Source organism: Chamaea fasciata, unplaced genomic scaffold (assembly GCF_029207755.1).
Source record: "Chamaea fasciata isolate MVZ Bird 193981 ecotype frontalis unplaced genomic scaffold, bChaFas1.0.hap1 SCAF_6, whole genome shotgun sequence".
NCBI classification, from domain to species: domain Eukaryota; kingdom Metazoa; phylum Chordata; class Aves; order Passeriformes; family Sylviidae; genus Chamaea; species Chamaea fasciata.
This window is the reverse complement of record NW_027094091.1, coordinates 12,373,683-12,396,975: the sequence shown is the minus strand read 5'-3', so window position 1 is coordinate 12,396,975 and position 23,293 is coordinate 12,373,683. Positions and strand designations below refer to the sequence as shown.

General features: G+C 38.5%; 1 protein-coding gene across 3 annotated transcripts in view; it reads left to right on the top strand.

Moving 5' to 3' along the window:
* Positions 1–23,293, top strand: part of STK32B (serine/threonine kinase 32B) — a 160,205-nt gene that overhangs the window by 74,745 nt on the left and 62,167 nt on the right. For all 3 annotated transcript variants that reach the window (XM_066185448.1, XM_066185446.1, XM_066185447.1), the window contains one exon: positions 12,326–12,499. In XM_066185448.1, the coding sequence (XP_066041545.1) occupies positions 12,326–12,499 (174 nt within the window). The remainder of the gene's footprint in view (positions 1–12,325; positions 12,500–23,293) is intronic.

The following is a 23,293-nucleotide window of genomic DNA, read 5'->3' as shown; positions in this document are numbered from 1 at the left end:
GAAATTTTTGTATGAAAGAAATTATCTTTAAATTGAAACTGAAAACAGCTTTCTGTCCTCGTTTAAAATGACAGAGAACAATAAGCCTAATTTGTTTTGCACTACATCCTTCACATTACTATTCAGATTTTCGCTTCATCTTTTGGGTTTGGAAATCTTGCAAAATAACTTGAATTCCAATTAAGAGGGTAGGTCTGAAATGAGCTGGTAAAGATTTGACAGAGTGAGATGTGTTTCAGTCCATCTTTTCTAATTTATTTTAACATTTTAGCAATGCCCACAATTAAGAAAGAAGGTACATCATACTAAGAGGAAAGTCAGAAAACGTTAGTAGGCATCTACATGTGATTGGAAGCATCATACTTTTAAATTTTTAATTGACATAGTTTTAAATTAACTCTTTTATTGACAGAAAATAAGAGAAGCTGCTTGAGTGAAACCTTTTGAGTAGCTGGCTTTATTCACCAGGATTATACTGGAGTGGAGGAGATTCTCTGGGAGCTGGTTGAAGAGTGTGTGTATATTTCTAACAAAACCAAAATAAAGTGAACCTTTTATTTCAATAGCAGTGAGAAATTTTCCTTTACAGTGAAGTCAGGAAGAGGGAAAGGGATGATAGGAAATCTGTCCAATTCTAGTGAGTAAACTAACTATAGAAGGTGTATGCATGCAAGGAAAGATTGATCTGACTTTTCTAGGTTTCATACCAGGAAAATGAAGGGGTTCGTGTAGCTCAGAGGAAAATATCGTTGATGGCTAAATAAATGAAAAAGAAAAGCACTATTTTAAGCCTCTCAACCCATGCAGGGTGCCAAGCACACAGAGATACACATACACAATCAGTGCAGTGTCTAAGGTTATACACGGCAAAAAAAGTACCTATTCTTAACCCCAGTAAGTGCTTTGTTGTTCATTCAATGAACCACGTACTGAAGATTAAATTTGTTATGATTGAAGCTTAATGATAAATGCTGCAATTTTGATGTTTCTTTGCTTCATAAAACTGAAAAAAAGGACACAAAATTGTCTCTAAGATATGGCAGTGTTTAAAGCTAATAAATAGAAAGAGTTTGGAATCATTCATTGTAATCTATCTGAAGTTTGATTGCTGAACTTAGGGTTTCAAGAAAGCATAAGTCCAGACCTGTAACAGTTTTCTTTCATTAGCTTCTGTTGTCCCAGCACAATTTTATTGCTCTGTGCTCTAAAACTGTGGATTATTTGATCAGATTAAAATCCTTGTTTATTGGTTAACTATTAGCATTGGTAACTACTTTTTTAAAACCTTCCACTAAGTGGAGAACCGTGAACCTCAAATAATGAGGTTGTGAGAAGGAGGGAAGGGAAACAGAAGAAATTCTCGATGAGACAAACCTCTGCTCAAATTTTGTTCTTCAACACTCCTTTAATTTTATATCATTTAGATAGCCAGTTAGCTGTTGCAATGAAAAGGCTGGAGAATCGCTGAATTGTTTTAGTTTGGAAGTGACATCTTGAGTTCACCTGATGCAAACCCTCAGCTCAAGCAGAGTCACCTAAGACAAGTTTCCCAGTTGAGATTTTATTATCTTGTCAGAGGAAGACTCCACAGCCTCTCTGAGCAACTTGTCAAACCAATGTTGGACAATCCTCACAAAGAAGAATTTCCTTGTGTTCACATGGGATTCATGTGTTTTAATTTGTGCTCAATACCTCTTGCCCTGTCCCAGAGCACCACAAAGAAGAGTCTGTCTCCATCTTTTTCATTTCTGCCCATCAGGTGTTTGTACACACCAATGAGATCCCACCTAAACCTTCTCTTCTCCAGGGTGAGCTGTCCCAACCCTTTCTCATATGAAAAATGCTCCAGTCCTTTATTCATCTTTGTGGCCCTGCACTTTACTCTTCATCGACGGGGGAGCCAAGAATGTGATGCAGTACTCCAGGTCAGCCTTGGCTTTCCTAACCCTATCACTGCAATATCAGATGACAACTCTGTGTTCCTACTGGATCACCCACCTACTTCCACGTCTTGTACACTTATTTTTACTCTCTGAGTTCAGTTAGGATCTCCTTGTTCATCCATGCCGGATTCCTTCTTCTTATGCTTGATTTTCTACTTATCAGGATGGACCATGTCAAGCATTGGAACAAGCTGCCCCAGGAAGTGGTAACCATCCCTGGAGGTGTTTAAAAGACATGTAGATGTGGCTCTTTAGGACATGGTTTAGTGGTAGACTTGGCAGTCCTGGGTTAATGGTGGGACTTGATCTTGCAGGTCCTTTCCAGTCTAAAATATTTTGTTATTCCATACTTTATGAATATATCAAGCTTTGCCAGTTACAGACTGAGATCCTGATCATTTCAAATGGGGTCCAAGTTTTCAGTCTGTTATTCCCCATGAGCTTTATCCTCACCCCAAGATTTCTCAAGTGCCTATTTTCCTAGGTAAACAATTTCCTGTATTGGTAGTGGGGCCCTTGTTTGTGTGAGTGGTTTCCCTGGGTTTTTCACACAAGCTGTCTGTTGCCTGCTTTAAATGGAAGTGCTTCAGACAAGCCGGGGACAAGAGAGACTGGTTGGCACTATACACATAACTGCTACTGCTGTAGTGCCACGTGCATATGAAGTGCTATAAATTGGCAGCGATAACACAAAGCGATAATGAAGAACTTGGTGAACATTTGCCAAGTCGCAGCACATCTCCAACGCAGCTGAATGGATTTTAGAGTCTGCATTCAGATGAGAGTATCAACAAATCCCAAATGCCTTCTCTATATGTCTTAATTCACTCAACCAGAATAGAGCTCTCATGTGTAATTGTGATGGACCTATTTTAAAGACTATAAGTAGAATAGAAGATAGTGGAGACTTTTCTTTATTCCACTCAACAAAAGATATATGAAAGATAAAACACTTGGAAAATAATTGATGAAGAATGAAGCTGACTTTGGTCTCAGAGAGTAAAACAGTGAGGCTGGTGGAAGCTGCCATGATTTCATGATAGCAGAACAATTAAAATGAGCTTTGAGGATATTGCATCCAAGTCTGCTAAAAATCCTAAACAAATAGACTGAGAAATTAGCCTATTTTGCATTCATTTGCAAGTCTTACTTTATCATTGGTCTAATAATATTTGAGAAAACACAGGCTTTATCATGAGACTATGCCATTAAGTCTACAAGTATATGAGCAAATGAGCCAGAAAAGTAATTAATTTTCTCCTGAAAAACAAATTTTAGAGATCAGCCATTTGCAAAAACAGAGCTCTTATTTTGTGGGAATAAAAATGTTTCCAGAGTCACAGTAATTGATAGCAGTGTGGGTTTTTTCCTCCATTTGATTGCTCATAATGTACCAAAAATTCATCCTATTTGTCTGACATTTTCTAGGCCTTAAACAAGTGTTCATGAAAGTTTCAACTAATGTCACTTATTGTCTCAAAATTTTCCTATTGCAGTGGTCTTCCTTGGAATAAGTTCATTCAGCTCTTTTCTACAAGATCTGAGGTAGCATCATTGTTCCTGGGTTAGAGGGCAGAGCAGGGACATGACCCTGCTGACCTGAGGGAGAGAACTAATTAGAGCCATTGCCCCAAGGTGTGATGGTGATGACATGAAGATGGCAATACCTACAGATGGAGAAAAACTCATGTACACTGAAAGAATGAGTGACACAAGTGACATAGGTCAGCAAGAGAAATCCTAACTGGATATAAGCAAAATGAGTGGCTGGAACATGCTTCCCTGAGAGGCTGTGGAATTCTCATCCGTAGAGATTTTCAAAACTACCCTGGATAAGGCCCCAGGAAACCTGACCTAGTTTGAAATTAGCCCTGCTTTGAGGAGGTTGGAATTTGGAATTGCTGACATCTGAAGAGCTTTCCCATCCAAAATTATTCTGTCTGTCTATTTTAATGTTCAGTAAACACTACTTAGTCACAGCGTAAAAGATCTCACATGACTGTGGGTCGTGTGCAAACTCTGGATCTAAGCTCTTTAGTCCCAGCCTAAAAGGAACAGAAAACAGTAAGAACTCTTTCTCACTTAGTAGATGACCACCTACGTTTAATCACATGGTTTCTCTCATGGTTTCTCTACCATATCACCATGATGAAAGACAAACAAAATACCATATTTTCATGGAATGGCTAGGGTTGGGAGGGACCTTAATGATCATCTACATCCAATAGGCAGGGGTACCTTCCAGTAGACCAGGCTACTCAAAGCCCCATCCAACCTGGCCTTGAACACTTCCATGAATGGATCATCCTCAGCTTCTCTGGGCAACCTGTTCCAGTGCCTCTGAGTAAAGAATTTCTTCCTAACAGCAAATCTAAACCTGCCCTTTTTCACAATCCACAGTTATTACCATAAACCACATCTTAAATGACCTCTTACTCCCCTAGCATTTGTAAAATCAGAGGCAAAAATAAAGAAGCTTCTTTTAGGTGGAGTGAAACATTGCTTGATTAGAACCAGGTGAAGGAGTAAAGAAAATGTGTTCTGAAACAAACCATTTCAAATGATCGGGACTCACAAAGAACGTAAACACTTCAAAACAGTGTTGATCAATAACTGTAGTTTTCTCATGCAAAAATATAGTAATAAGGATTGTTTCATCAGCTGAAAGCAAAGTGCATGGTAAAAGAGAAAGCAACAGTTATTTTGCATTTTGCTTTTTCATGTTTATTTCATTACTGCTCGCTGCCTGCCCATGGCATGGCTGTGTAACTTGTGTATCTCAACTGAGACAAATGCTGACAGTGCATATGGGAATGATCATAAAACCACAGAGTGGGCCAGGTTGCAAGGGACCTACCTCAATGTTCATCTAGTTCCAAGTCCCCTGGACAGTGATGCCTTTTGCTAGACCAGGTTGCTCAGAATCTCACCAGACCTGGCCTTGAACACTTTCCGGATAGGGGCACCCACAGCTTTTCTGGGAAACCTGTTCCAGGGCCTCAGCACTCTCACAATAAAGAATTTCTTCCTGATATCCAATCAAAACCTGCCCTCAGTTTAAAGCCATTCCCCCTTGTTCTGTCCCTACATGCTTTCTTTCTTGTAGGCTCCCTTAAGGTGTTGGAAGGCCCCAGTTGGCCACCCCAAAGCCTTCTCTTTTCCAGGCTGAACAATCCCAGTTCTCTCAGCATTTACTCACAGAAGAGGGGCTCCATCCCTCTGATCATCTTGGTGGTCTCCTCTGGACTGGCTCCAGCAGGTCCCTGTCCTTCCTGTGCTGGAGGCCCAGGGGCTGATGCAGCTCTGCAGGTGGGGTCTCAGGAGAGCAGAGCAGAGGGGCAGAATCCCCTCCCTCACCCGCTGCTCCCACCGCTTTGGATGCAGCCCAGGGGAGCTTTGGCTTTCTGGGCTGTGAGTGCACCTTGCTGGGTCATGTTCAGATGATGAACAGTTCTTTCTCAGATCAAAGAGGATTTCGGGACTTCTCAACCTCCTGGAGGGAGAAAATTTTCTTCCATATGCAGATGAATACTAAACTGTCTCTAATTAATAATCCTTGTCTGTATGGGAGCTAATGGTAAATATTAGCTATTTATTAAGTCTGTGTTAATAAGTCTGTAATATGTATCTTACTCTCTTCGTTGAAATTCTAGTCATCTTTCTACTTAATTTCAGGCTATTTTTTATTTAGACATTTTTCTTACTGGTTTTATTTGGTCACATCAGCACTAATAGAATTTGAGAAGGTATAAGTATGAACAATCTAATTCCTTATAGAAGAAATTCCCTGTTCTCAAAAGATTTCTTGGAGAATATTGAAAGATATTTTCATATCTTTATAAAGAAATATAGGAAGATTAAAGGAAGTAATTGTCTTTTGCTCTTAATAGTATTTGTAGAAATGACTTATCTTGCTCAATTTGGAAATAGGCATATTTCTTTCCAACAATAGATTTCTATTAAAGACTTCGCAAGGACAAATCTCAAATTCCAATAACTAATGTTCATCCATTTTCCAAAATGACAAAGAAATCTATAGAAATGTAAACAAAACAGACATTACAAAGGAATATTTCCAAGATTCCTTCAAAATACTTGCATATTTGTATTTACAAAGCTAATAATTCTTGAGGCTTTGTCTCTTGAGGCTTGTCCTTGGCTGGAAGAACACACAAACTTAAACAAAAACTTGAATTTGACTGGCTTGGACACTTGGTTTTATGAAAAACATAATTCAAAGGTAAGTATTTGCTATTTGCAGTCACAGTGAGTGTAACAGTTTTCAGCACACCTTCTCAGCACGGGGAAATTTGTAATGATTTTATGTTTGACTGATCAAAGTTGCTATTTTTGGCACCTGTATTATAACCTGTACTTACACCAGCTTATATTATGTCTATATTTTATTCCACCATACCCATACAAGAGAGCTCTGGACTGTTTTTCTTCTCTAAATGTTCTTTGGCAAATGTCAAATTATGCAAGCCTTTAAATGACCTGTTCTTTTTCAATGCAGCAGGTCTTGAGTAAACGTGTTGCTGCTTTACAGAGGGTGAGGAGCATTCTATAACATAGTTATACAAATTGGACTGGTAAGAAAAAAAAGCAAGGTAACCATATCAAAAAATGGCATGTACGTCTACACTGGGAAAATCTACAGTTACTGGTGAGGGGTTTATGTCACTGAAAAAATTACCATGTGCCTTTAATACTACCAGGGGAAAACTGGAAAGGGATCCTTCTTTAATTTTGTAGTTAGGAGACACCAAGGATCAATCATTTGTCATATACAACGGAAAGCCGAAGTGTTATCTGAATGTATGAACTGTGCATATCTTGCTTTAACTGATTACCTCAAGATTATGAAGTTAGATTTGGTCTAAATGATGAAATTTTTCTAATGTGTTTCCATCTTTAATTTACGTCATATATAAAATATCCATCATTATGTCCTTTTTCCCAGGTAATTCATATGAAACAAGATATATGAATACTGGGTGCCTCCACTGGAAGGATTTCAATGAAAATTTACCCTGGTTAACTAAAAAGAAGGAATGAAAGGGGGGGAAATGATCTTAATAATTCATCTGTAACTGCTTTTATGAAGACAGGGTGACAAATAATAAATACAAATATGATATAAATACAAAAATTAGATATTACTAAAACAAATATACAGATATAAATGTGGAAACAGATATCATTTATTTAAAAAGTACTTTGTTTAAATGTCCTTCCATCAAGGACTATGTTCAATAACAGTATATCTTCCAGTCTAAAGATATTCAAAAATTCAATTCCTTGTTTGTTATGGGATTTATTATTTTATCTTAATTTGGAGAAAAATTATTACAATGCATTAACACTTTTCTTCAACCAAGTAAAAGCAGAGGCTGGCTCTGTGTTTAGAACAGTTTTCCTATAATTGGAGAATGACACTAAGAAACAAACAGGAACTATTACTTCAAGTCATTTACTCTTTCATTTCAAGGAGGTTTTTGTCATTAGGGTAACTAATAATGTATTTAATGGTATTCAATATCCATTGATTAATAATCAACATAAGTCACAACCTTACGATTCATTCAAAAAGTATTTCTCAGCTACCTGGTTAACATAAAAATCCCAAACAACCCCTGAGTTTATTACAAAAACCAATCAACCCTTTTCTGTGTAATTTACCTTTGAGCAGATAAGAAGCTTACAAAAGTAAAATTACAGTGTTTGCTCAAAAACTAATCTCCACTGGTCTGATTTGCCATCAGCCCCTCCCCAACCAGCAGCAACATTTTCAAAGACTCCTTTATCCCATGGCCAATATTCACTTGTCTATTTCAATTCTTAGACCAATATATCAAAAGCTCGTATTTCTTAAAATACTGAAATAGAAAAAAATATAAAGGTAACATTTCATTTCTTATGTAAAGACAGAATACTGGACTTGTGTGTGAGAGAGAGGCATAGATGGGAGAGGACTAGATTGCTTGTGACCATGACAAACCAAACTGGTCTAAGCTGATACACAAAGTCCTGTCAGTCCTTAAAGCAGGGTAGGAGGAAAACAATGCCATTTGCTACCCAGCTGCACAGCAGGACCTGGAGAAACTCCTGCTCTGCATTCAGTACCTTAGAAATTGGTAGCTGCAAAACCTGCTTAATGGAGCACCTGTCAGCTCCAGAGACCTTCTCCTGTTTGCCCTGCCCAAGCTGTCCTCTAGGTCAAAGACACACAGTTTCACTAGGATGAATTTCTTTACCCTCCAGAAAATGTCTTGGAGTGGTCTTAACCACACTGTGGTCTGATCCCCACAGAGAAAGGCCACCCATGAAAGTTGGATCCAGCTAGGTCAAACCAGGGACCTGTCTTGTGCAGGGAAGACACCATCATCCACGAATGGGTGTAAGAAAAGCATGATGTATGCCAGGTGTGATGGAATTTAGAGGGGGTGGAGGAATCTGCTGAAAGACTGAACATGTCCATGTACATGTTCCTTCAAACCATACAGCTTGTGCCTTGACCAAAGCAGTATACACAACACTTCTGGCAGGGCTGGCAGAGTTACCAGAGACACATCAGTACAAATGAAAAAAAACAACTCTGACTCTGGGTGCAGGTGCAGAACATCAGAGAGGATATAGGGAGCTTCATAAACTCTGTCTTGGTGTGCAACATTCTACCTTCAACATCTAAATAAAACTGACCTGTGCTCTCTCCACAGGTCATGAAAGACCAGAATGATTGAATAAAAGGGTAGAAGGATCTCAAGGATCATTTGCTCCAATCTTTCTTGGCAAATCATGATCTAGTCAAGATGCCCCAGACAAATCTGAGAAGTATCCTATGTGGGAAGGCTCCCTAGTGCAAACATTCTAGTCATACTTCTGACTGTCTCCCAGTTTAGTTTTGGTCTTGTTGGGGGGAGTTGTTTATTTGAGTTTTTGGTTTGGTGTTTGGGTTCAAAGTACTTTGTTCTAGAGTTGCAGTCACTTCTGGAAGCCTTGTAGTTCTGTCTGTAGGGATTGCACTTCAAGTGTTTACCTGAGAGGCAAGGCAATGTAGCAGGAGATTGATTCACGGGCAAATCTGACACCCTCTGGATAAAACCCATCTGTTGTCATCCCAACCTGGATTCACAGAGATGCCTGAGGCCCTGAGAGTCCCAAGGCAGTGAGTGGATGGAGGTTGGTTGAGCCCTGTAGGAAAGCTTTGTTTGATCTCTCTTTTAAATCATTAACAATTACAGATGCACAAAAGCTTGCCTGGCAGGTGACAAAGGACCACCATTCCCCACTCACAAGCACACAAAACCAGAGTACATCAGCCTAAAAACATGCTTGGAATGAAAATCATGTTCCACCAAGTGTTAGCATTTATCTCAATGTGAACAAGATTTTACCTTTACTTCTGGTTCTCATGGGTCTTTTGTCTAGACCGAGCATTCACCTTGAAACATACTCATTTTTTTAAAAAAAGAGGGAATAATCATTGGATTTAAAAGCAAGTTCACAGCAGTCACTGTTTACCCTGCTTTCACACTCTGCTCAAAAAAAAAAAAGGACTAAGGACATAAGTATCTCAAGACTAGAGGTGCATCAGTACCGTTTCTACTGACATGTCATCAAATTACTTTAGGCACCAAGAGTGCTCTTTATTCCCAGACAAGACACAATTTCATTTATCATTTGAGTAGAGTTTTCAATCTGCAATTTTTTCCAAATTTTTTTAAAATAATATAAAAAAGAAAGAAACAAAATCTAAACCTTACTCAAGGGGTAACTGAAGGGAAAAAATAACATTTTTCGCATGATGGTGAGGCACAGGAACAGGTTGCCCAGAGCAACTGTGGCTGCCCTGTCCTTGGGAGTGATCAAGGCCAGGTTGGATGGAGCTTTGAGCAATGTGGTCTAGTGCAAGGTGTCCCTATAAATGGCAGAGGGGTTGGAAATAAATGATTTGTAAGACCCCTTCCAACCAAAGCCATTCTATGATGATGAATTTACCTCTGCTCAATGCTAGAATTTCTTCACTTAAAATAACAAGTGTCAAAAAGAAAAAATCTTAAATGTAACTGCACATTTAAGCTTTGCTTCTGCAATTGCTCCAGGCTCAGTAATGCACAATACTTGGAGGAATTTGAATATATTTGAAGCCTTCTGGTTTTTAAACCTGTGTACGTGTTTGTGTGTTACAGAATTCTGCCTCTCTAGGGGTAAGCAGACACCATGTGCCACCTACTTTACCATTTTGCTTCAGAGGTTTGACTTATTGAGGAGTAAGCTTAATGCAAATAAAATGACTTTCCCCTCCTGGCATTTGGCAGTCATATAGAAATGCAACAGAAGAGCAGAGTATGAGAGAAAGTTGCTTCTCAGAACTATGTTCAGAAAGAATAGTAAGCATTAAATTCAAAATGAACCATCTGTGGCAACCCCTAAGCAGTGCCTCATTTCAGTAAGTGCAAGCCTGGGAATGAAAGTGAAAACTGCACGTAAGTGTCAATTAAAATAATCTAATATAGACTTTTCTGCCTCTGGGGAAGGGTGTGCACCGATTTTCTGGAAGCCCACACTTTTTGATTTTCTTGGCATAAATTTTACAGTTAAGGAGAACTGAATCACATCTGTAGCCAACATATATTACACACCTCATGGGAGGAAGGGTGCTGGAAGAGGCATTTCCATTGTGGATCACCTCTCAGTAGTTCATGTATTACTAGTATAAGATAATGTAACTTCACATCAAAAATAATTCTAAAATGATTTCTAAGACTGATTTCACATCAGAAATAAGGTATTTACTATTCCTCATTTGGGAAAACTGTATCTTATATAGTTGCATTTAGAAATGAAATCCAGAGAGTTCTGTCGTTTCACTCAGACCACAAGAAACAAGGGCAATGGCAGCATAGCCAAGGTAAGTAGAAACACATGGAAATTCCTGCTTGCCCAAACACTATACATGTAAATATATAGTGTACATTGACTGGCTACACCTTTGGATTTACAGGATTTAAATCACATCAAAATTTGGTCCTCAGAGTGTTCAGCAGGCAGTTCTGGGAAAGGGTCCAGAAGAATTCCGTCAGTAACCATGAAGACTCTGTCATTTTACAAGATATAGGTTGCTGACTGAAAAAAATATGAATTGTTAGGCAGTAAAATTGCAGTTTTTGTCCTTATTGAATTTGGACGTATGCTGCAAGCTGTAAAAAATGCTCAGCTAATAGAACATTGTGAATATTTATTGAATCTGGAAAATACCCCTGAGACAGCAGCTCTCAGTGCTGCCAGAACACTTTCCCTAAGCACTGAACTAGAGTTGTATGTGTGTAAATACCAAGTGTGTTTCAAGGCCTTCCATTTTAATGATACTACTTTGTAAGCTGTTTTGTCACCTGAATGAGTATATGGTTATTTCAGAATGTAAAAATCTTAAAGGTATTTTAAATTATGTTTTATCAACATTCAGGTGGTAATTCATGTTTAAAATAAGACAGTAATATGGCAGTAGCACAAGTTCTGCTTGCCTTCATGTTCCGGTTTCAGCTGGGATAAAATTACTCTTATTAGAACAGTGCTGTGTTTTGGATTCAGGATGAGAATAATGTTGATAATACTCTGATGTTTTGGCTGTTGCTCAGTAGTGCTCACCCTAAGTCAAAGAATTTTCAGTGGCTCATGCTCTGCCAGTGAGGAGCTGCACAATCAGCTGGGAGAGCATGCAGCTGGACAGATGATCCATACTGTCCAAAGGGAATTTATATCCCATAAAGTATCATGATGATATAAACTGGGGGATTTGGATGGAAAGAGCTGATTGGCACTGGGTGACAGGCTTGACATCATTCAGGGGATGGTGAGCACTGGCATGCATCACTTGTTCTCTTCTCTTCTCTTCTCTTCTCTTCTCTTCTCTTCTCTTCTCTTCTCTTCTCTTCTCTTCTCTTCTCTTCTCTTCTCTTCTCTTCTTTTCTTTCCTTCTTCACTTCTCTCCTTTACATTTTCTCTCATTTTCATTTTATTATTATACTTTCTTTTTTTTAATTACTAAACTGTTTTTATCTCAACCCACAAGTTTTTATGTTTTTTCTGATTCTCCTCCCCAGCTCACAGGGGGAAAGAGGAGTGAGAGAGTGTCTGCATGGTACCTAGTTGTCACTGGGGTTAAAGCACAACGCTTAAATATCCAGAGTCCCACCACAATCGAAGCTTGTTTGCAGGACTCAGTAGTGAGAATGCTTTTCTATGCATGCCTTTTGAGCAAATCAGGGATCTCCTTACCGGGATCTCCTTACCAGGATCTCCTTAATGAGAGCCACCTCAAGGCACGGCTGTGACTACATCATCCACCCTGAGATCTCAGCTGTTATCCTTTTTTCCAGGTATTCCTTTCAAGATGAAGAAGACATGTTCATGGTGGTTGATCTCTTACTGGGAGGTGACTTGCGTTACCACTTGCAGCAGAACGTCCACTTTAATGAAGGCACTGTGAAACTGTACATTTGTGAGCTGGCTCTTTCCTTGGATTATTTGCAGAGATACCACATCATTCACAGGTGAGTGAATTTCATTTGAGGAATGGGCTGCTTGCTTTTGGCAGAGCAGAGGAATTTTGTCATATATCTGATTTTATAGTTCCGTTTATTCAGAACCTCTGAAAAGTTCCCATTGCTATTCAAGGGTGGAACTTGACTCTGAAAACTTTTCTTTTTAAGTGCTTTCTTTCTGTCCAGACCCATTTAGTAGCCTTGTATCCTTCTCATACTGCCCTTTTCTCCTTCTGATCTCATACTATGATGTACATTTTACACTATGGTCTTTAAATACTAAAGACAACCCATAAAAGCATCCTGATTGCTTTTAATTTATTTTTAATTCTCCAGTGCCCAATGTTACTGAACACAAAAATGTTGTAATCCGGTACAAGAGCTTCCTGTAACAACATCAGAGAATGGTTTTAGAACCTAAAGATGAGAATTTTTTTTTTTTTTTTACTTGCAGCATCCGCACAAAGGTCAGGAGGAAGAGAGGTGGGGAAGTAGGAATGATGGTACAAATCAGTTGGAACAATGATAGAGGCTGCATCTTTTTTGCACTTTTCATATTACAGCAATCTTTTAGGTTTTCTGTCATACAGAAGCAAAGATAGTATTCATTTCAAAAAAGGTGTCAGGAATCAGGTTCTGTTTTCCTTAAACATTTTGGCATTTACCTGAAGCAGCAGGGACAACTTCTATTTTTATGTTAACATGGCAACTATGAAATTATAAAATTATGGGTTTGAACCTTTATTTTACTCTTTCTTAGACTAAATTTGGGATTATCTTTTCTGATTTAGAGTGGGATGAATGAAAAATTACAGTTTTGTGTATAAGAAATCTGGATGTGATTCTCAGAGACCAAACTAAACCAGGTTTTCAGAGGCCATACTAAACCAATTTGTGCCATAGGTCTCCCAAATTCCTTTAAATTCTCCTTAAATGCCTTTAAATGCATTAATGGAGAGTTTTCATCCACTTGCCAGAGCTGCCTTATGATTTCACAAAAAAGATACAATAAAAAGTTTGGTCTGACTTTCAGAGGAGGAATGGTCAGCATGAAATTTATCTGAGCAGAGATGCAGTGGTGGGTGGGTATTTTGTGCTACTGAAACTGTGCTAGACAAAATTCCACTAAACATTGCAACACTTGTTTTGCTTGAAATTAAAACTCCAAATGTAATAAAACTTGCAAATATTGTGAGAAAATGTTTTAGTACACTGTTACTATTTTAGTACATTTCCATGTATTTTGCATAAATTTTCTTTTCTCAGGGAGTATGTTAAAAGTGGATCTCAGAATTACGGCTGACCTTTATTTCTAATGCCTTAAGGAATGTTCTTGGTGAAAAACAAATTGATGAGATCTTTTATGCAAATAGGGCGGCAAAATATTCATGAGACAATCCAGTTTGCAATCAAACTTCTATTTTGCTAGAAGTCTGTAGCTCAAAAATGTATCATAGAAAAGCCTGAGAAAGGTGACAGATATCTGGAAAGAATGAAGGACTGGATTGAAATCATTGAGGTTCCTAGTTTTTTTGTGACAGTGTCTGCCTTGTCACGGTCCCACTATGAAACTGGGCTTGACACTTTGATCTCTTTTGTATTAATTAATCATAAGAAATAAACACTTGACATATTTTTTTTGAGTCATAGTGGTTCAACACTTGCTGATTTGCACTGAGGTGGTGTAAGCATGGGCATTCAGAGCTGGTTGTTGGCTCGATTTGGGGGCAGGTTCTGGGGTTTGGATTTTGCTTTCACTCTGCAGCAAAAGTTTTGACAGAAAGGGATGAGACGAAATAGCACTCTCTCAGCCTGCAGTGTGGTACTGACTGGTTAGCAAGGATTGCTGTCTAGGGATCTGGTTTAGGATTCTGTTGTCTTATGGAAGAGATGTTTACTTTGAAGCTGGCAGTCCTGAGATATCAGTGTGTCTGTCCCACTTCACTTCTTAATGCCCAAATTACCCAACAGTGGCAGAAGGATCCTTTGCCTCTCATCTTCTCACCAGTTAGCACAAAATCACAAATGATCCATGGACCAATGAACATGCTATTTACCCAGGTGAGTCCCAGAATATTTTGCCTTCTATCTCACCACCGCTTGGAAGAGCAATCTGTGGGACGGGTCTTCAGCTGCCTTAAATCTCTGTAGCATCTCTGGCATCAAGAGTGCAGCGCTGACTTAGATTAGTTCAGGAGAAGAGCCAGCAGTGAGGCAGAGTGAGAAGACATCTAGTCATTCCTTTATCATTGCAAACACACCACCTTGTTTGGAGGGGAAATCAGTGTTCTGCTTGGTGTTCATACTTTGTGTCCACAGGCCTCAGCAATATCATTGTTACAAGTGCTTCCAGTCAGCGTTCACATGCTGACCTACAAAACTATATTAGATCTTTCATTTTAAAATGGATGTGTTGGCAGCAATAAGGAAAAAACTGCTAGTAAGTCAGAGAGTCATTGAGAGAGCTCGCTACTAGATGTTGTCTTCACCACAAAAAAAGAATAGTTGAATGATTTATCAGACTGGCTTGGTGGATTTTCAAACTGCAGTGTCATAAAGAACTGAATATATGGGTTGTGAATTGGGAGTTTAACTCCTAGTATGCAGTTGTGTATGACATGTGTCCAGGTTTCCATTACTATTGAATCCAGCAACATGACAGAATGGGTTTTTCTAGGTTAACCTGTGGCCCCAGGAGTTTGCTACAAAAGGAAATGGTACTGAAGGGAACAGGAGTTCCCAGGCACGTATGAATGGATGCAGAAGTGTAGAGATCAGTACTATGCCAGCTCCCCTTGGAGATGCCTTACAATGCCTCTGTGTTTGTTATGTGGTTAGTGGTATGCACTTCGAATATGGCAATCATTTCAACAATAGGACTATTGTTACAGCAGGGACAAATTTAGCCATAAATAGAATAAAACCCGCTACTGTTCTGGTGTACTTATGAAACTTGCAATTTTTATTAATCACATCCATGTGTATAAAATCCGTATTTGTCATGCATAATTCTTCAATAGTGGATTTATTTATTATGGCACAATAATAAATGTTGCTCTGTGTCTCACAGCTCTATTGTAAATGTTTGCATTTGCATGGTTCACCCAGAATTACAAAAACTTTAAAAAGAAAAAGATCTAAGTTTCAAGCTATTATTTGAAGACTATTCTGAGTTAAATTTTCACTTAGCTTATACAACAGATAATTTGATATTGAGATTATTGGTCACAGGTAAGAGTTACACTGAAAACCCTTATTTTCTCACAGCCCTGCTGTAATTATATTTTATCCACATTTCTCACATGAAAAAATAATTATTTTAAAGCCGCGTGGGTGGTATTCCTTATAGACCCTTGGATCCCAGTACACACAGAAAGGCTTTTTACAGTATACATCATCTTAAACATTCTCAAATCTTGGATCAAATCCGGAATTCTGCCATTTCAAGATGGTATGACTAAACTCATTCCTTCAGAACTGGTTGTATAATGCCAGTGAATAATGTATTGGACAAAAGTTTTCTCATCAGAGGCTGAATAAACTTATTTCAGCCATGAGTAACTCAACCTCCTCCTTTCACAAATGTTGCTGTTCATACATTTCAATAAAACCACCTGCCTCCTCATCAAAGTAGGCTGCCTGTTTCCATTCAGCGAGTTCTTCCAGCAGTAGGTCCAGTGTTGTCTCTTCCCGCATGCTCTTGCAGCTACAGCCTTGGCTCAGAGCAGTGCTGGCCCTGCAATGCTGTGGCTGCTGCCCTGGTAACATGCTCATGCTGAAAAAAATCACATTTTCTCTTTCTAAGGGGCAAGTGTTACTGCATTGCCCTCACAACTTTTCATCATCGTCTGGCTCCACTGGTTTTCATCTGTTTAGAGAGGAGGCTGGATGTGGCAGATGTCTGGAATAGAAATTACAGTAACCTTCCAGCACAATTTTAGGATACTGGGCAAGCTGTTTGATCAGCGTGCCCAGGACACTTTTATTTTAGTGGGGTTTATGTAATGCAAAGCTATTCATGTGTGTCTGTGTACATAAAAATATTTTTTGAGCACAATATGACTGGAATCAGCTTGGCTTAGCAGGTCTGTGCTTTGTGGCTACTGTGATCACCAATCTGTTTTCCATTCCTCCAAGTTCTGTTTCCAATGGAGAGTAGCACCAGGAGTTATTCCAGTTCGAAGTAACTCAATAGCAGTGCAGGGTGGGACAAAGCTAATGGAAAATGGTGGCAAATTAAGCATTGCATTTTCCTCTGCCAAATGATCCACTGCAGGGTAAGGTTGGCTGGCTGCTACCAGCTAGACAAGAGTTACTCTGTGTTCAGAACTGAACCTGTTTGTTCATTATCGTTGAGTCTTCCAAGTTGTTCAACAGTCTGGTGAAATAAGATACTACATCTAAATGATTAGACACTTCTTTAAAACGGACCTTCTCTGTCTCACTTGTGAAAAATTACAGCAAAAGAATAAACTCTACTTAAAAGGGTGCCCTTCATAACATTTTCCACTAAGTATGTAAGCAGTAAATAGTTTTGAAAATTACTTGGAAGTGGAAAATTCGCCCCTAGTTTTTCACAGGTGTCACAGGCAGAATAGTATCTACCTGAGATTTAGCTGGACATTCAAAATTAAACAGTTCTTGACAGATTTCTGCTCGTACTAATAGTCTTTTACTTTCTGGTGAGTGTGTGTAGATGAAGAAAAAATGTAGTAGGGTCTGAAGCAGATGAACCAGGGGAAAGACAACCATAATTTGACTACTATTCATAAGCAGTATCAAAGATCATAGCAGATCAAGAGTCTCGTCCATTGAATTGCCTTAGTTTGTCTTCCCATATCTCTTCCACGGCATTGTATTATGTTCTTTAAACAAGTGCTAGCCCTCATTATTCTGAAGAAAAATTACAGGAGCTGAGAAATGAGCTACATAAGAGAAGTAAATCAGAAAACATATCAAAAACAGTCAAAAAAGAAGCACCATGCAAACCATAAAGCTGTGAACACCTGCTGAATGTTTATGAGCCAGCCAAGATGAAAAAAGAAAGTGATTCACAAATTCGAGACAAAAAGGGTATTTAAATTTCAGTCATGCACTTAACAAAGAATTAGATACCACGAGATACAAATACACAGGGAATAAGCCTTTCAACTTCTGAACGGAGTTCTCTCCCCAGAAGAACAAATTAATTGTAGATCTGTTTAGCTACAGAAAAACTTATTTGATATACCAGATAAGATACTGTTAATAAATGAATTTGGTTTGGAAATATACTGAGAATTCCATATACAGAGTATTTAAACTACAAATAAAGTAAAACAGGCTGTATTGGAAAAGAGACACAGGGAACACTCTGAGGTGCACAGTGTCCCATCAGATGCTCCAGTTCCTGCCACTGGCACAGATGCAATCTTTTATTGTGGGCCTGATGTGCTCTCCCTTCCTCACTGAGGTGAAATACCAGAAGATGCCCATCACACCCTCACTCCTTCAATACCCCACAGCTGAGACACTCTCACTGAAGCCAGCAGGGAATTGCTTGTTTCCTTACAGTTTTCAAGTCAGTAGAAGAAGTCACCTCTTGTCCCTTTCTTTGATCTTCCCTCTCTCATTATTGTAACACCAAGGCCATCTTAAATGTGTTTGTGGCATACACAGCATGATAGTTGGTTTTCTTATTGTTTGCTTCTCTGTTTAAAATCAGATGCCCAGGCAAGTGTAGATACGATCTAAACATGTATGAGTCCACAATGACCTAGTGATAGCATTGTGATTTTAGAGATTTCTCTTTTTTTGTTGTTGTTGGTTTCAGCTAAATGACAATGGAGGGGGGGAGGATTCAGGGAAATCTTTAAATCAGTGAAAAAAATATATGATTTAGATAACATTGTTTGAAATTCTTTCTAGAAAAATAAATAACTCTTTCTTCTAGATTCATGTCATACACTCCTTTGTGTCTAGATCATATCACACTTCTGTGGGTATCTGTTTTTAAACAGAGAAGCAATCAATAAGAAAACAAATTATCGTGCCGTGTACACCACAAACACAAATATTGGTTGCACCCACATGTAAATCAGCTGCCATCACTTGTCTCTGTTTCTGCTTTTCCCTTCCTAGTTTTCTTTAATAATCCTTTTACATAAACTTACCCTTTTAGGAAAAGCAGACTTTAGGGCTCATGATATGTATTAAAATGCTACATATCCCTCATCTCCATAATTTAACATCCTATTGATGGATAATAAAATTAAATATTTCCCTTCCTTTGTTTCCTTCTTTTCCCCACTCCTCAGTATTCAAATTTTGATCATGAATCATTTTTAGACATTCACACACTGAAGCAGAAGATGCTGAAAGAACTAAAGAAGAGCTTTATATTCAAGATTACCTCAAATCTCCACCCACAAATCTGATCTGGTTAATGCCAGTTTTCTGCTTTAGCATATTGCTAGTTTCTTTGTGGCCAGTTATCAGAGGTCTCTTTCTTTCACAGAAATCCATTAAAAAATTCGTTGATGTTGCTTTAAAGCTTCAAGTGATTTTAGTATCAGTGTCTGCTCCCAACTAATTTATGCCAGCAAAGATCATCGTATTAATAGCATGTTGATACTGTTATGCTAAATATAATAATCAAGAGTATTAATAATTACATGCAAATAATTTTCACTAAGTAATTAAAATGATTAGGCACTCTTTCTACAGAGACATAACAGTATCCACTGTCTCATATGGCACTGCCTGGCTTACCCTGGTTTTTTGGCCTTCTACCTCCTACCTGAACACCTCCATGCATCTGAAAGTGGAGGGAAGGCTGATCCAGAGAGATCAAATGACCAATGATGTGAAGTCCAAACTAAGAGAGGAGAGAACTAGAGCTAACCATATGTGATACAACATGAATCCCTTTTCCCCAAAGCATTAGTGTTATAAGTATTCTGGTATCTTTGTATCTTGGAAATTTCACACCACCATGACTCTGAGCAAGCAAATTCTCTCCACTGAAATGGCAGATTTGCAGGCAGTGTGCTTGCTTCTTTTTTGTTTGCAGTCAGTGAAGAAGAAATTTAAAATCTTTGATTAAAGTATGTAGATGTAAAAGGGAATGTGGAAAAGGACTGTAAATTTCATGCTAAACGAAGTATGAACCAAGATCAACATATAGACAATTGGGTTTTTTTCTCTGGTTTCTGCTTCAGTGGTGGCAACATATTTTTCAGCTTGGATGAGCAACACATACATAAAGTATTCTATCATTCCCTTGGAGATTTCCTTACAATGTAAGTTTTTCTAATATATGACAAAAGAAAAAGACTTAAGAAAAAAGTGCACTTTTGCTTGATTTCTTCATGCTTGCAGTAGCCTTCTGTATCTCAGCTGTTGAGTGAACTCTTCATGGTATGGCAAAAGATATTTCAGTAATAGATACCGCAATTTGAGCTTCCTTCATGCCTTGGAAATGCATTCAGAAGCCTTTAGTACAGCTTTAATATTTTAGGTGAGATTTGGTCTCCTTTGTACAACTTTTAACTTCACAGATATACTGAGAGATGAGAAAGAGTGAGAGATGTAATTGTGATCTTCTTTCAAAATAAATTATCTTGTGAGCAGGGACTGCAATTAAGATACAAATTGCCATCAGATTTGTTATGCTGAAGTTGCCTTTTCAATCTTTTCCCTTGCATATCTTCTCTCTACTCCTCCTTGGATATTCCTCAGGACACTCCCTCAAGGTTATTTTCAAACATTCCTACATTCTCTGTAAAATCCTGTCCCAACTCCCCTGGATGGGTTTTAGAGAGGACAAAGCACAGCAGCTCAAAGCTTTGATGTTGTATGACAGACAGTGCTACTGATGAGCCTCTGCTTCTCCCAACACGTGCATACACAGCTTACATTTATCCCAGGGGCATTTCCAGGGATAATGCAGTGTGGATAATCTTGCTTTCCTGCAGCAAAGGAGACAAGGCAAACCTGCAATTCAGCAGCTGTAATGCTCTTGCACATGAAGAAATACTGTCAGCAGAGAAAGACATTAAAATACTATGCCAAACTGGGACCTTGCAAGGTGGGAACAGCACTTGGTAGGCAGTGCACATTCAATAAACCAAAATTTATTAAATTGGGTTCAGATTAATTGGGTCATTCTTTATAGTGATGACCAAAATCATCTCTACAGTCTGACTAATAATATTGAGAAATAGCCTCTATCCAGTGGCTACCCATTTTAATTCAGACATTTATCTCTTCATTTTGTCATAAATGTGAAACTTTTGTAGCGTTCTGAATGCAGAGGAGTTCCTTTCTAGCCCAAGAAAAACACAATACAAAACCAGAGCATCTCTCTTTTTTTTGGCCTTTCAGAGTGACTATTCTGTGTCTAATCACATAATAGTCTCAAATTTTATTCCAGTGATATTCTTAGTGTGCATGTCACTTTTTTATGTTTGGGGTTTTATTTATAGACAAAGACACATTAGAAAATAAATGTGAGGGTTATGTGATAAAACTGTGGGCCCTCTTTCTAACTCAGATATTGTCTTTGCTATCAGGTTGAGTTTAGATTGCAAATATTTTGGGCATCTTCTCTTTGGACGGTGAGTAGCAATAAAAGAGAAATTGATGGTAAGACATATGGATTTTTGGGTACCAAAACAAGGACATCATCTACCCACATCAAGTGGGGTAGGGATGTTGAGAGGGGGACTAGGATGGCTGAGGAAAAAAACAGGGAGCGCAGAGAGTGATGTAGGAATGGGCAAGAGAAAACTGCTGTGGAAAGAGTCAGACCCTAAAATCCAAAGTTAGGAGTGAGCAGACTGAGTGAACGTAAGGGTGCAGTAACAGAGGAAATAGGAGCTTGGTGGCAGTAAGTGGATTCCCGATCAGAGGGATGAGATTTATTGAAGGCTGAGTGTTTCTGAGTATGTCTCTCTTTGTCTTTGTAGGGGTCAAACAGCTTTATTTATCAGCAGTGAAAACCTCTGCTCAGAGCTCTGAAAATAAAAATTAATACATAGACATAAAGATTGATCTCTCTGTGTATTTCTAGAAAAGGTGATGATGTGGAGAAATGCAGTTTTATATTTCCTATGTTTCTCCCTCAAGCTGCTACTATAATAATTAAGATATGATCTTCATTAAAAATATCAGACCAACAGGACTACTCAATGAGTGTCAGAGGTCTAACCTGAATGAAATCCAATAAAAAATAATTGATGTATTGTCAATAATCAGTAACAATTACTAATATGGTCACTTAACAACACTTGCTGAGTGGAAAACCTATTGCCTGGATGCTGCATTTCTCAGCTTTTATGCTAATTAAATGTATTAGTTATCTAGAGTTCAGTCTTTAAAATCCACAGAGAGTCTCAGCTTGCCTCTTAATTTGAGATGCTGCAGAATTTTCCCCTGGTGGTGCTCCTTCAACTGTCTTCTGCAATAAGCCACAGAAATGCTCTACAGATGCACCCCAGTGCAAACACATGCACTTACATATGTAAAGAGAGTTAACACTAATTAAAGTACCAGCTTATTTCCCTGTGTCCCAGAGTACTTCTACTGAAACTACGAATTATGAGCTTGTACATAAGGAAGCACATTTCCAGCAAACAGTCTTCTATCCTTTCATTATTGTTTAATATTTGCTTTTGGAAGAGACAGTGTCAAAAAGGAATAGTATATGAGATCTACAACTGAGAAATGGAATTATTCAGCCTTGGCTGTCAAGATTTTTGAACCTATACATCAGACCACTGTAACTCTTCAGTTAATGGGGTCAGTCATCGCCTGATGTTCCCTCCTATGAAACATTTGGTCACAAATTTCCTTACATGTTGACAAGATGTTAACTCCCCAAACTGAAATGTGGCTCCAGTTGTACACAAGCAACAAAAAGTTGAACCACTATGTGGTGTTGCCAGGTTCCTTGCATGCCACCAACACCTGCGCTTGTGAAGTCCACCTGCCTTGGAGGGAAGCAAGGAGCCCCTGGGCTCGTTCCACAGACATCTTCCTCTACACCTCACACAGTAGAAGACAGTACAGTACAGAGCTTCAGAAAGTTCATGCTGCAAATGACAAGGTGTTTTAAATACATCACAATTAATCATGTATGAAGGATTGCGTTGTTCATGGTGTGAGATGACGTCAAACAAGACAATGAGAGCCCGAAGCGTGACTCCTGCTAGAGGCTTAAACACCTGCCTGCACTTCTGTGATAACACCTTGCAATAATTTGACTTGAGAACATTCCCAGTTGTTTTCAAAATTTCCCACAGCATGCAAGATTTTTCTTCTTTTTAAAAACTTAGTCCACAGTTCATCAATATTTAAATGGAGTCTATACTTTTTTAGTTGTCTGTCCAAACAAGCCAACCTAGCCAACAAATCTATAAAGTTAAAAGAATTTATAAAGCTTTTAGTTCATCTAAAAATAGGCAGTGATATGAATGGCTTCTGCACTCCAATGACTGTGATCTTTATATATCTAATGGCAATAAATGGGTATATAGATGCCTAATTCACAATAGAACCTAATCCAAGTGTTTAAACCAGAGATCAGAATCCCATCTCTATTTTCACTTGAATAAACAGCAATAATCCTTATAATCATTTCAGTGCAAGTAGTTACTGTAACAGCAGTTTCTCTGCACAGAGTCTAAATTCACCTTCAACCCTGCTGTATTCTTGCCTACTAATCCAGTTAACCAGGATGCTGACACTACAGTCTGTGGGCTCAAACAGTATTGCCAATACTTGGTTTCTCATCCAGATTCTTCAAGAGGAGTTAGAATAATC